General features: G+C 42.9%; 1 protein-coding gene across 1 annotated transcript in view; it reads right to left on the minus strand.

Annotated features, from left to right (window-relative positions):
• The window catches only part of tmeff2a (transmembrane protein with EGF-like and two follistatin-like domains 2a), an 89,392-nt gene extending 78,181 nt beyond the window's left edge, over positions 1–11,211 (minus strand). Inside the window, exon 1 of the mRNA XM_034562123.1 lies at positions 11,022–11,211. Coding sequence (XP_034418014.1) covers positions 11,022–11,211 — 190 coding nt within the window. The remainder of the gene's footprint in view (positions 1–11,021) is intronic.
• Between the last annotated feature and the right edge of the window lie 2,796 nt (positions 11,212–14,007).

Below are 14,007 nucleotides of genomic sequence, written 5' to 3' on the forward strand. Positions count from 1 at the left end.
GGCACAGGCCACAGTGGTCCTAATTTATGAGGAGCAAAACATTTCTCGTAGCATTATTTTTCAACAAACCCTATGACTTCAGTTGTTAAGGAGGGGTGGGGGGATTGGGTCATTAAGAAAAAACACATACTATGCATATTTTGATGATGAATTACTAATTTCCTGATGATGACACAAATGGGTCTGATTACAGCATGCTTTGGAATGCAGTGTAGTAAAAAAATACTATTTTTTCCAGATTCACAGTTTGTTTACACTGCTTATGCATTTGGAGGGCTTAGTGTAAAAGTCATTATTATGCATCTAAAATGTGCTTAATCAGCTTTAGGAGACACCAGAGCCTGACTGATATACCAGTTATATAGGCTTATCACAGATATGCAAAACAAAAATTACGGTACATTCATGAATGATCGCCTCGGCTGTTTTTCTTCTCATTTTTCATGCTCATATTAACATATTGTTTTCCTATGTTTTTGTTGAGCATTCATAGTGTTTTATTCCCAGTAAAGTTATCTTTCCCAGGCATTGTCTTTGATAACAATATAACAATCTCACAATAAGCATCCTTGCCAAAACATGTTATGAACGTGTTGATGACAAAGAAATATAAGATATATAATTTTCACAAGGGAATATTCCTGTTTGCCTTGAAGGTTATTGGTCAAGCTCTAGACGTCTCCTTGGATCAAGTGCACATGATGGGCAAAGAAACAGACAGATTAACCTTTAGCTACATGTCTGAACATTACATAATACAACTGTTACGATGAATGCACGTTTTTTTTCTCTCCAAAGGACAACGTCCTTGCACAAATAATCAAATTGAATATTGAAATGTGAATCTAAATTTCTGAAGAGATGACAAAGCTGTCTCCCAACCATGCTTGCAAATAAAGCACAACATGGCCAATGCAGCAGAAGAACCCAGAGAACTGTGGGTACTGACTAATACCATGACTGGATAACAAAAGGCAACACCTTGTTATTGTGTTATCAACTGAAATCTAAAATATAGTTTTACTTCAACTGACTCTACACTAAGTTCCGCCCTCGAACGCAGACTGGCCAATCACAGCGTAGCTTCAGTCCAACTCTCACCGAGGTCACTTTGAACCTGTGATCTGTAGACTTCCATCTTTCTAGCTGAATCAATTTGACATCCTGGACATATCCTCCAAAGGCATTTTGTAGATCCTTCTTTCTACAGGTCATATTTTAATGAACCATTAAAAATGACAACTATTGTAACTTTGTTAGAGCACGAACTCCGGGATGTGTGGTATAGTTGCAAAGTGAAGCAGAGGAATTAAAAACTATGTGTGGCGTGTCCCATTATTTGTCTCAGTTCATGTAATTCAGATGAAGTGAATATTAATTGAAAATGTTGAGGTACAAACATCTCATAAAAGTAAAATACATTTTTATTTAACTAGACAACTACAGTATGAGGAGAACTCTTGTATAATCTCCTGCAGCTCTACTTTGTGTTTCACATCATCATTTCTGCTAATTACAATGGCAACATCAGCCAAAACACACTAAAAAAAGACACAAAAAAAGAAATGTCCACCGTGATAATCCCTTCCACTTCATCAAAAAGGGCTTTGAAACCTCCTTTATAGATTTAATCTCCAGAATGGTTCCAAGTGCTATTGATACAACACCCCACAAGTGCTGTACTCAAATAAATATGTTTAATTTAACTCAAAATGAACCCCAATACCCTGGTAGAAAACAGGCAGAATGTATCACCTACAAAAATTATCAATGTCCTCCGTTTTCGACTCTGTACCATCGACATTATGAGCCGGAGGTTTTATTTTCTATTCATAGACAGTCTTATTATAATGGACACTTATACTCAGCACCTTCCGCAACCCCAATGTAATAACCAATGCCCCTTTCCACTTTTAAAAGCCTTCCTTGGCAATAATACCACATGGAAGAGAGGCCCAATGTTCAAAGGGAACATGCTATTTGCCAGGGTTCTGAATGACCATAAAGTGCAACCTCTCTGTGCAAATATACAATCATGGAGCCAAGAACAGTGACATGAGAGGTCTCGATGCTTGGAGTGCATGGATGGAACAAAGCCCCTAGACTAGAGAGGGCCAGATTGTACGAGGCAATCTGGAAAGCCACAGAGAAGAAGGAGATTTGGCACACAGCAAAACTGACATGGTTATACCCACTGGAGAGAGGCATTGTTATGAGGACAATCATAATACTGGCCAGGTGCATATACATGACACATACTTTTCACACCAGTTGGGAGACTTTGAAAAATGGGAAATGTTTTGTTGTGTGTGAAATCACTCCAAGCAACTAATGTGAGAGTTTGATATTTTCGCTTTTGTTTTTCAGGGCTCAGTGGAGAGCAGGCTATGGAAAACAATAAATGAATGGAAAAAGAGAGAATGCGGTGTCCTCCTCATGCCATTAGACTGTCTGCTTTATCAAGAAACAGATGTGGAGCTTGGACATCGACAGGAGCCACTGAGCAAGAGGAATACATGCATCAGTGGTAAACAACAACATAAAGGGATTTGTTACCGATGGAGTCATCCTCATGAGTAACAGTGCAATCGAGACTTATAAATAAAAGACTTTGTCGACAATCGAATGACAACAAAAAAAAAAAGATAGTTTCTGTGAACTGTTTACAAGTATGCAAGTGACGCACCAGCTTTTGTTATGAATGTCAAGTCTCTGAAAGAAACAAGTACAAAACATAATAGAATAAATGTCCCCGGTGATCACCAACATCAGGGCCAACAGGGTTTTGGCTTCGAAAAAAAGTCAGCACAAATCTCAATTAGTTGTATGACAATGATTGCCTTAAAGCGAGTGCAAATATAGATTTACAGTAATGGTACAACCTGAGAGGCAATTTCTCATACTTGTCAGTTAAGGGCTTAGGGAATGCAATATTCTTAAAGAAATGTTGTTACTGTCACAGTAATAAATGACGTACAATCAACCCGACATGCAAGTTAGTTTTCATCATCCTAGGGACGTTGTCTTTTACTCATGAAACTAATTTAGTCATTGCTACAATCCCTTTTCAGATTCTTTCAAATGGCAGCTGTTTTGAATTCTGCATACGTTTGGAAAAATCAGCATCGCTATTTAAAAGATTTGTGGTAAAAAAGCAATTTCTTTATTGCGTCAAAACAAGAACATATGTCATATGCTAAATTAAGGGCTGTCGGGAGATTGTTCTGGGGAGTAAGACTTGTTGTGTTTGTCAAAGCATAGTTTAATTTCAAACATCATAATTCCTTTTTTTTACCAAAAGCTTCTTTTCTAATGTCCATACCTACTTAAGCTTCTAGGTTTGTCCAACACAAATCATTTATTTGTTGAGCAAGATACTAACCCTGACACCCATAACGTTTTCAGCATTTGAGTAAGAAAATAATTTACTGTTATTGTTCTGTCTTGTTCTTGGGATCCATATCTCTGAGCTGAAATTCAGTTCCGACAACTACAGATTGCGAGTCTAAAAAAAATGTAGTGCCTGTGTAGTAAAAGAAAAGAAATCAGAAGAGTGACAGTAAATGTTCACTTTCCTTCCAACACTTGAGCTGAGATCTCCAAAACTTTAACTAATGATGTAACAACATCATTATGATAAGAATTATCTTTAAAGATGAGCATTTCCAGTGTGCAGAACTATAATCCCCACAGACATGAAACTGTCAAATTATGTGAGCTAAGTCTTTTTGATGGAAACATGCTTGGGAAGTAGTGAATATCAAAGAGGTCTTGATAAGTCAATTCATATGTATTCAATTGTTTACAATGATGTGAAAAGCAGCACTCCAGCTAAATACAAAACCCTGATTCAAAATCATCGGCTTTAGGAGCAACATTTTTGGCAGTGTTGCCATATTGGGATAGTTTCCGCCCAAATGGTTGGCAGCGTGAGTTCATTCATGTGTGGGAAAGTAATGTAGTATGTCGGTAATTTGGAAAGAAATATGAGGCTAAAAAACACGAGGCTCCACTTCAGTGACATTTTTGTAGGCTAATTTTCCACCTCAAAACAGAAACTGGACGAGACATCACATAAGGGTTTTAGCAACCAAGCTAAGGGTTGACAACCAAGCACAGTTCAACAATCAGAAATCTGAATCCTAATGCTAGCTGTCACACTGATGAAAATATGTAGCCTATCCATACACACATGACGGATCACATTCTCATAAGTCTTTTACGGGACCATGAGCAGGCAAGGATTGGAAGAAATAACAGCACGTGAGTTCCAACTGAGTTGCAGTGGAAGGAGAACCAGAGAAGTGGGCAGCTGTCTTGGTGTCAGCCGTTAGTTATTAACCTGACGTGTTAGCTAACGATAACTAACATTTTAGCTTAAAAATGCATGTCAATTCAGGTATCGACAGCTACTGTTGTAGCATTTTACATCTGTTATTGAAACCAGCAAGAGTTGTGACCGACAACGCAAATTAACGTGCAAGAAGCAGCTAGCTATCTAGCTACAGTACGACCAGTCTTACCCATAGAAGACTCAACACTACTTGTAACAGAAAGAGACACAGATAAGTAAGAGAAAGAGACCGACTGAGAGCGAGGGGGAGAGAAGAAAAATGATGTTTCAGATGTAGCCCTGGGCAAAAGCTAGCACCATTTCTTGTCTGTGAGAAAAAACTGTGGACTCCATGTCCTGACAGGATGGGATTTGTGCAGGCTGAACAAATACATATTTGTCATGATAAAAACTGCAGGATGTTGTATTAAAATTAAAACAAAAAACCTACTGACACACTGACTGACATGTGATATGTTATGCCCTTTCCTAAAGTAAACATTTAGTAATCCACAGAAATATATGTAGTTCTACCTAGAAGTAGCTATTTAATAATTCATTTTAACATTTAAAATGAAATAAAACATACTCTTAATTCCTAAGTAATTGTAGTATTTTATATGATATACGTGGTACGAGGTATGATGATCCATAATCCTGCTAATGTACATTGAAAAAAAAAACAATACACAGATTTGAATAAAATATGTCTCTCAAATACCGTCTAACCTCTTCCACACAATTATTAATAGGTTGATGCGGGTTCTGTGCACAGCCCAAGTTGCATATGTCAGAGGCTTGGAAAACGTACACTTCCTGCTCTTGCCCTGCCGTTCCAGGAGGAGATTACAGTGAGCTGAATAATTAACGAAAACAAGCTGGCAAACATCAAATATTGACAAGGTAATGTTTATATGCTAACGATTAAGATGGCAAGCCAAGCACTTACTTGTCTAAAAGAGAGAGCGTGTCAGCCAAATGCATCTCCTCCTACCTACCTGGAATTTCACAACACTATGAAGAATGAGGAGTCTTTCCCCCCCTGTTTTAAGCATTGTTCTGATCAATAATGAAGTAGACTAAATTAATAATGAAGGCTGAACAACCACAGTGGTGAGACATCCTTTCCTGACCTCTCTAATGCTAGAGGGCCTTTTTTTTCCAACAGGTTTTCAAATGTTTGCCATAAGGAGAGTTTAAGTTCAGCGCTCATTACGTTATTGAAAAAGCACAATAACTCAAAGCATTAAAATCCCCATTAAAATCATAATTAGAATGACAACTTTAATTACAGCAAATCTGAAAATAATGCATTTTCAGCTAAACATCTCCCTCAAAGCAGCCAGTTGCTAATTAGTAACTTTTGATTAGACCTCCCTTTCACTGCCATGTCTTACTCTATTACACAGCTTTCTGCTGCTGTTTCCTCTCAGAGGTGTGGACCTACAAGCAAGGGAGTCACTTTTAACCTCCGTGTTGACAAATCTTGGAAGCAGATGGTCGATTCTCCCCAGACTACTGGTGATTCTTTCCACTTGATGGGATTTACAGGGGGCTTTGCATATTCTGCACTCACCCCTGTCACTTCAACTATCAAAGCATCACATGGCCTTTCCATGAGTGAACAATAGCAGGAGGGTTCAGTGAGGAAGGGATTGTCGCCCCAGCTCGGAAATTCTTCCACAGGAGAGTTATTATATGGGGCAGACATTCATGCAGTACCACCATTATAATACTACAACTTATGCAGCTATTCCAATTGTGATAATAAAAGAAAAACTGAATTAGACTGACTGAAACTGGCACTTTGGGAGGCATTCAGCAGGAGATGAATATTAATATTCTCCGCCTCAACTTGTTTTTTAATATGGATGAACAAAATTCCAAAAAAAGACAAGCTGATTTTTGGCCAATGTCTGCAAGTGCACCTATTAAAGATAACACAGCCTTAGCTCATTTATCTAAAGTGGTACACGCCAAAAATGACAGGCAAACTGCCACCCTTGGGTTGACTGATAATTACACAAAATGTTAAGTCAACTGTGCTGAATGGATATAAAAAAACTGTTTGAAAAGTATTGGCTTTCCATCTTCATTTGCATGGAAATGGTACCTGGTAGACAACTGCATTTAACCCCTCCTAGGATGAGGAGCAGTGGGCCCCGTGGAGTATTTTGGAGGGTTCCTTCCTCAAGGGCACCTTGGCAGGGCCCAGAAGGCAAACTGGCACCTCTTCAGCTACCAGTCCACACTCAGTATTTGGCCTATGCGGGGACTTAAAACAGAAACCCTTCAGTTCCCACGCCCCTGCGGACTGAGTTACTGCCCCCTCAACTAATGTAGCACCAGGTAAAATGGCATGGTAACAAGACCTCTATCACCACATTGCTAGTTTATTAAGATGTCACTTGGTGCAACTGAGTAGTGGACATCGCAGAACATTTAGCAGCTTAAGAGACAGATATTTCTCTTAGGAATAGGTTGAGACCAAAACAGAGATAGACAGGGAATATTTAACTTATATTTGCCTGATACAGCTTGTTCCAAATAAGTTAATATAGGTCCTGTCTCAAAAGGTTTATAATTCTAATGTAAAAATGGTGACATCATAAATGTAGTGCCTTTCTACCTTACCAGACAAGAGGCAAATTGCATTTAATTCACCCATTCACACACCGACCATCGCGAGCAGGCTGTTCCCATACCAAACATGAAAAAAGGTAATGCACTGTAATCCGTATATACATCCCACAAAGTAAATGTGTAGTAATCCACTTAATAGTTAACAATTAAGTCTTAAGAGCATAGGAAAGAGATTGCGATTGAAGGGTCTGCCCAAAAGGACCAGACTTTCAGCCAGGAGGCCGCTGTTTATGGTCCGTGTGAAACCAGAGGTCGACATTGATTTATTTGTCACGTAACTGCCGTACTTCAGTACCACCACTTCTGTAGTTATTTTAACCCAAATCACAACCTTTTCCTACACCTAAGTAGATGTGTTGCCTAGACATAAGCAAGTTTACGTTTGTAGTCCGAGTAGTGGTGACTAATCAAGTTCGAGCAGAATGCAGGTAAAATGTACGTGTGGAGAGCCAAAAAGGGTGGAACGCATTGGCCGAAATGCAATCTGGGAACCCACCGGCTACCGTCTGATGCAGATTCAGATTTTTATTGCTTAAAAATGTGCTTGTAAACTGGCTACTTGATCTCTCAACTCCAACTCTGATCTCACATCTCTAGATCCTAATCTGCCTGTAAACAATGAACGGCAAACACAGAAAAGGAAGTCTTGACCCTGAAGTATAGCCGCTTGCCACCAGGGAATGGACCAAAACTGGGGAATTGCTTTTCGTAGGATATCATAAAAAAAAAAAGCATTAAATGAGGTTACGATGTCAGGAGTCACTTGGGTTTCAGTGTCTTGCTCAAGGAAACTTTGACATGAGGGGGATTGAACCACCAACTTTGTCATTAAAGAACCAGCCACACCACCTCCTGAGCAACAGCAAAACTATGTCGGAATTAAAGCCACGTTACCCCCCCAAAGGGTTAGGTATTTCTGCATAGAAATCATTCTAAAGTCACTCTAAAGCCTGAAAATGAGCAAATCTGACTTGATAATTTATGATGGAGCAGGTGTAGGAGATATGAAAGTATGAGATAATCCTTTCCTGTCTATGAATATTTTGAACAACACACCTATCGACATACAATCTGAGTTAGCATCCCAGGTAGTAAATGACAGTGTGACAGTGAGACAGCACGCGCAACACCAGAAACTGAAGGAGCGAAATGGAATTCAGTCCTCATTAATTTGATTATTTACGCCTGCGACGTGTCAACACGTCTTCTGTGAAAAGGGGTTAAAATCTCCCCCTTGATCATGACATATTTGTATCTAAACTGAGTGCTTGGATTTCAAGATGCAGATATTTCTCAAATTAACACTTCAACACTCTTAGTATTATCTCACCCAGTTGAAACGATGGCTGGCGAGAAAAAAAAGCTTTAACAGTTCCGTGACGGCCTTACGGCCTTGTGAAGTTTTACTTCGACACGTCCCAAGCATCGCAGGTACCCATGCACACATTACAGTTTCGCAATTGTACGTCGCCTGATATCCAACACGTTCTCACTCCCACCTCGTCAATTAGCAACTCTCGGGCGTCGGTGTTGCGTCGGTAAAGGACGCAGAGGGGCACTGACCACGTGTCTGTATTTGACGGGTTGGGAGGAAGTATGTACATTAAGCCTATAGCGCATCTTTGCACACGACACTACATGTATCCCAATGACGCACTGGGGTTCACCACAGGCATCTCAAGACCAAGTCCGTCTCTCTGCACGCACAATAGAACAAAGACCAAGTCAGTGTCGAGATCACTTTGGGATGCTCTGCTGAGAAGCCTTTCGACGGCAGTTGTTCGCAGCCGTCCAGATGCAAACAAAAACAGAATGACAATCTTTATCATGTTTATTTTTTTTGTTCTTCTTCCCCTCCCCTCTGTTTTTTTTTCCATGGAACAGAATCTCATTCAGCACCGGTTCAAACGGCAGCACAGCTGAATCTGGTACCCATTATCCCCATTTTCATCACACTGCTGCCCATAATTATCTGTGTCTTAGCACTGAGGTGACACTGAACTCATCACAAAACAGTTTTTCAACCCTGCCTTATTCTCTGTGGAGCTGAAGAAATTTCACACGTGCAAGTGAATGATTTGCAGGAAGGGAGTGGATAATAAAAGCCCTGTGCAATTACTGCCTGTTTTTTTTATTTATTATTATGATCATTAGTGAGAGGGGTTTATGTTTTTCACGATGGATCACGTGCCACTTGTTTCGTCCTATTAATTCTAATTGATGCTGGGTGCAAGAGTCTGAGTCTTTATTCTCAGTATAACATACACACACACATATATATATATATATATTAATATATACATATATATATATATATGTATATGGGCACTTAAGCCTCCTCAAGGCGTGTTGGATAAAAGCCTTGCAACACATATGAGTGTGTCAGGAAGTAGGGAGGTGGGCAAGTGTGCATTTGGACAGGATGTGTACCATTATCGGTGGTCACGAGCAACTCATCACCACCACCGTCAGCATCAGCAGCGCAAAATGATCCTCCAAATAAAAAACAATACTTATAATATAGAGGATCTGAATCCACAGGATTGGGTGAATCACTGCGAAGGAACATGTATTTTCTTATTTTTGAGCGAACAGCATTATTAACTAAACTCCAAAGCTTTTTTTTTTCTTCTTCTTTTTTTTCAAATTAGAATTGAATTGCCAAAGATGCTTACAATGAAGACAGCTATCTTCTAAATGTTACAAATCGCCATCATAAAAAAAAAACTATAGTTCTCGTTTGCGTAGCCTATAGCATCGTGATCAAATTCATTATAAAACATATTCTAAACGACCTCCCTGTGTCTGAAGTGTCGATTTGACTATGAATGCACGTGTTTATTTCAAATCCCCTGCCAAGCTGTCCTGTCACACAATATTCTCACGACGGGTGTTATTTATCACGGACATGTTTCCCCTCCCTTTTGTATCAACATCCAAGTATTCGGGCTGCAAAACGGCGACGACTCCATATTGATGCGTGGCCGCGTTGAGCTATGATATCAATACCGAGTGTGTGGAATCGGCTCGGAGCTATTTTAAGGGTTCAGACTTGGACAGGCGACAGGGGAAATATATGGCGGCCCAGTCGGCTGCTTTACAAAGAGAGGCGAGGCTCGGGCCGCTTCGCTTCTTTTTTTTTTCTTTTTGATTTCATCGCTTTGGGCAAACCGAGGAGAGAAAACAAGTTTACAGCTCGGTGGCCAATAAAAAGGAAACGACCGCGTTTGTGTTTTAAGTGACACTTTGATGAAACGGTGCCAAAAAAAAACGCCAATTTAACTAGATTCATCATTTCTCGCTGCAATTAATTTTTTTCGGGGGATTAAACTCACACTGAGCTGTAAACATCAAGTGACATCACGTCGACATGAAGTAGCCCATCAGTGTCATAGAACTAACTGTGTTGATATTAATGTGATTATTATTGTGGCGACGGTTCTCTCCGCTCGGTCTCCCGTTCAAATGATCAGCCGATGTGTTCACTTTGCCTCGGGTCGACATCATTGCCCCCCCCCCCCCCCCCCCCCCCCCGCCGCCTCTCTCGTTTGGTTCTCCCCCTGCCAGGTGACATGTTCTGCTTTTTTGTTTGTTTTGACATGATCGCCGGTCAATGCCTCGCCGTCATAGCCCGAGGCAAATTCTAGACGAGGCTAAATGCACATCAAGGAACACGCACACACACACACACACACACACGCACGCACACACACACACACACACACACACACAACTGCATGCTCTCATCGGGCTTTGCGGTGTTATGAATCTGCAGCTATGTCCCACAGAACCGATGCCGAACCCTGGCGTGGTTGCTGGATGCGCACACGTGCAACACACACGCACACACAAAGCCGCAATAACGACAGCGAGTCTCCTCTAAACTTTGATGCCTGTCCTCTCCGTAATGACGCCGCTGCGTGCCGGTCTACCGGCCGCGCGTGCCGCACTTGGGACAACCAGGTCGCCCTTTCTCTCCGCGAGGCGCACAACTCTCTCTCTCTCTCTCTCTCTCTCTCTCTGCCTTCAACGGAGTGACTCTCACCGGAGCAGTTCCAGCCGGTCGGCGTCTGGCAGTCGCTGAGGGACGAGGGGAAGGCGCGCAGCTGCTCCACAGGTAAAGTGGCGAGGAACGAGACGAGGGTGATCCGGAGCCAGCCTCCCGCCGTCGCGCCCCACTGGCGCAGCCGTCGGGGCTCCTCGAGCGGTGGCCGCGCCGCCGCGGAGGGACCCATGTGTCTCACTGGCCCCGTCAGCACGGGCGAGTTGGGGAAGAGACGCGGACTCGCACCGACAACTCCAATCCCGGCACGTTCAGCGGGGCGCCTAGAAACCGGCGCGAGCGGACCATCTTCCGTGCGAGACCGTGCGCCCCATGTAGCAGTGCCCCGGTGGAGTCTGGCCAAAACTGGGTTCCGCCCGATCCAGGGGGAGGCTGCCGCAATAAGAGAAGGACCTGTGGGGGGGGGGTGGGGGGGGGGGACAACTGCCGAGTGTTGGTGAGCGATGGAGGAGGTAGTGTGAGGGATGGAGGCGGGTGGGAAAAGTTAGCCGGGCGGGCAAGGAGACTTGCGGAGAGGGGGAGGATGCTGCTCGAGGATGAGGAGAAGGGGAGGAAAGATGATAAAGACAGAAAAAGCACGGGGGAGGGGAGTTAGGGGGGGGGGGGGGGGGGTGAGAGGTATCCGAAAAAAAAACGGTGAAAGCGAGAGAATGGAGCCAGACTATCCCACGGACAAGGGGGGGTGGAGGGGGGAAGGGGGAGGGGGAGACGACGACGAAGTGTGTGATAGTATCCACCGGTGAAACGAGCGGCTCTCCTGCACGAGCGGAGCGGTCCTCCCGCTTACTTTGTCGGCTATGTGCGGCGCTCCAGAGTCGCAGTGAGTTGGTCTCTCTCTCTCTCTCTCTCTCTCTCTCTCTCTCTCTCTCTCTCTCAGCAGCTGGTTCCTACAGTGGTTATGATCACGTGGAGGATGATGCGAAGAAAGGCGGGGGTGCGCCTCCAGTAATAATTGTAATATCTTACTGGTGGAGTAGGCAAAAGAAAGATAGATAAAAAGAGAAAGAAGGCAACAACAACAACAACAAAAAAGGCATAGTTCTCCAGGTGAAGTCCTATCAGTCGGCGGTGCCTACACCAAGGATTGGCCTAAAAAAGGGAGGATGCACTGCCTTTATAATTGGCCGGGAGCATTTGAAAAAGTCTGCAGGAATCGATTCGTCCAGCCTGGCTTTGGATAATTGCTCTGCTTTGAAACGACACAGACGCTATTCCTGGGTCTCTGCCTCCAGGCACTCCAGAGAGACCTTAATATTATTCATATTTTGGACATGACCTGCCGCTTTCACGCGGGGGCCAGGATGCGGTTAGTAATTGACACGCTTTCGGCCACGAAAGCCCCAGAAAGTGTGCAGCATCTGCGCGAGTTTGAAAAGGGTCACGTCCAGCACCAGGTTGAGAACACTCAGCCTCTTTGAACCAAGGAAATTGGAAGCCATGCGCATGGAAAAGCCCGTAGGAGACAAAGGGGCTGCTGTTGGGTCACGACTATATAAAGATACTTGACCTCATGATTACAAGGAAGCAGCGCTGCAGCTGCCTGTAAACAAATAATCCTTTTTATTGCCTTTCACTGAATTAAAGCTTGTTACTCGAGGATATCCACTGTTTTGTCTCTGCTCCGGGGGGCTTCAAGACACACGTGTTTTATCAGCTGCAGTGCAACAGCAACAAGAGCCTATACACACCTGCATGCTGGAGGTCTTTTGGGGCATCACCATGAAGAAAACAATATGGATTTCTTCTCTCACACACACACACACATACAGGTGGATGGGACCCAGAGGTGCACTAGGGCCCATCTGAGATGTTGGTAATAATGACTACTACAGTTGAAACTCTGTCCGAACAGCAGGGGGAGCAGGGATGAGATTCTAAAGTGTGGGACATTTTACAATGTATCAGAATCAGATCAGTTATATCATATATCAAATGTCATGACATTTGTCAATGTCATAGTTTATGTTTGATTATCGGTGTGTTTTCGTGCCAGATTGACAACAAAAGAGCAGCAATCCAAGTTGAGTACGTATCATATCATCAGCCTGAAAGTATGACAAGGCAGTGGGGAAAAAAAGAGAGAAGGCTAACTATCAGAATAGTGGACCGGCAGCCCAAAGCTGCCTTTGTGCCGCTGTTAATTTGGAATTCAAAGAGAGACTTCTCCTTTCCCTTCCAGCAGTCTTCATTTGTCCACTGAAGCATTTGGGCATACTGTACAGTCACTGCTTTCCAGGCAACGTTGTGTATAATCTGCTGTGTGAAATAGGAGTACAATGGGACTAACAGGAGTTAAATAGAAGTTTTATTGTAATGACATTTTGAGAAGCTGGTTAAACCAGTTCTCTGTTGGCAATAGAGTTATTCATATCAAGTCTTTTCTTCAGTAGCACAGCTGTGGAGAAGAAGCTTTAGCTCCCGCTTCCATCAGGGACACCTGTAACACAGTTGCCAAACTTACTTTTTACTCAACAAAAGGCAACTTGCCAGCGTTCTGTTTTTGGAGCAATCACCAACAGGACTAGACTGGCCAATTTGGACCAGTTCTTCTGGTGGGCAGTTCCGACCGTTTTGGCTGATGCAAAAAGAAAGACAGAACAATCTCAACTCCTGGGGGCCGTCGCACTGAGGACCAGCCCAGACCGGTTGAGGTGGTGGACTATGTGGCTATCACATGGACATAGGCCATGATCAGACTATTTTAGCGTATGGTCATAACCCAGCTGCTTTCGATACAGTCTATTTACCACAAGGCCATGTATGTGAATGTTGCCGGTGTCTGAGTTGAAGGCCCAGGAGTCATTTTCATTACCAGTCCATCCTGTTTAGCCTGGGTATTTTCTCCTGGTTTACAGTTGCCGTTTTAAACATGTGAGAAATTATGTTTGCATGTCTGTTAAATATTTAAGTTACAGACGTGAATTCAAATCAGTCAACGTCGTCTCTTCGGGAAATGCCACTGTCCTAT

Source organism: Cyclopterus lumpus, chromosome 21, assembly GCF_009769545.1.
Source record: "Cyclopterus lumpus isolate fCycLum1 chromosome 21, fCycLum1.pri, whole genome shotgun sequence".
NCBI lineage: Eukaryota > Metazoa > Chordata > Actinopteri > Perciformes > Cyclopteridae > Cyclopterus > Cyclopterus lumpus.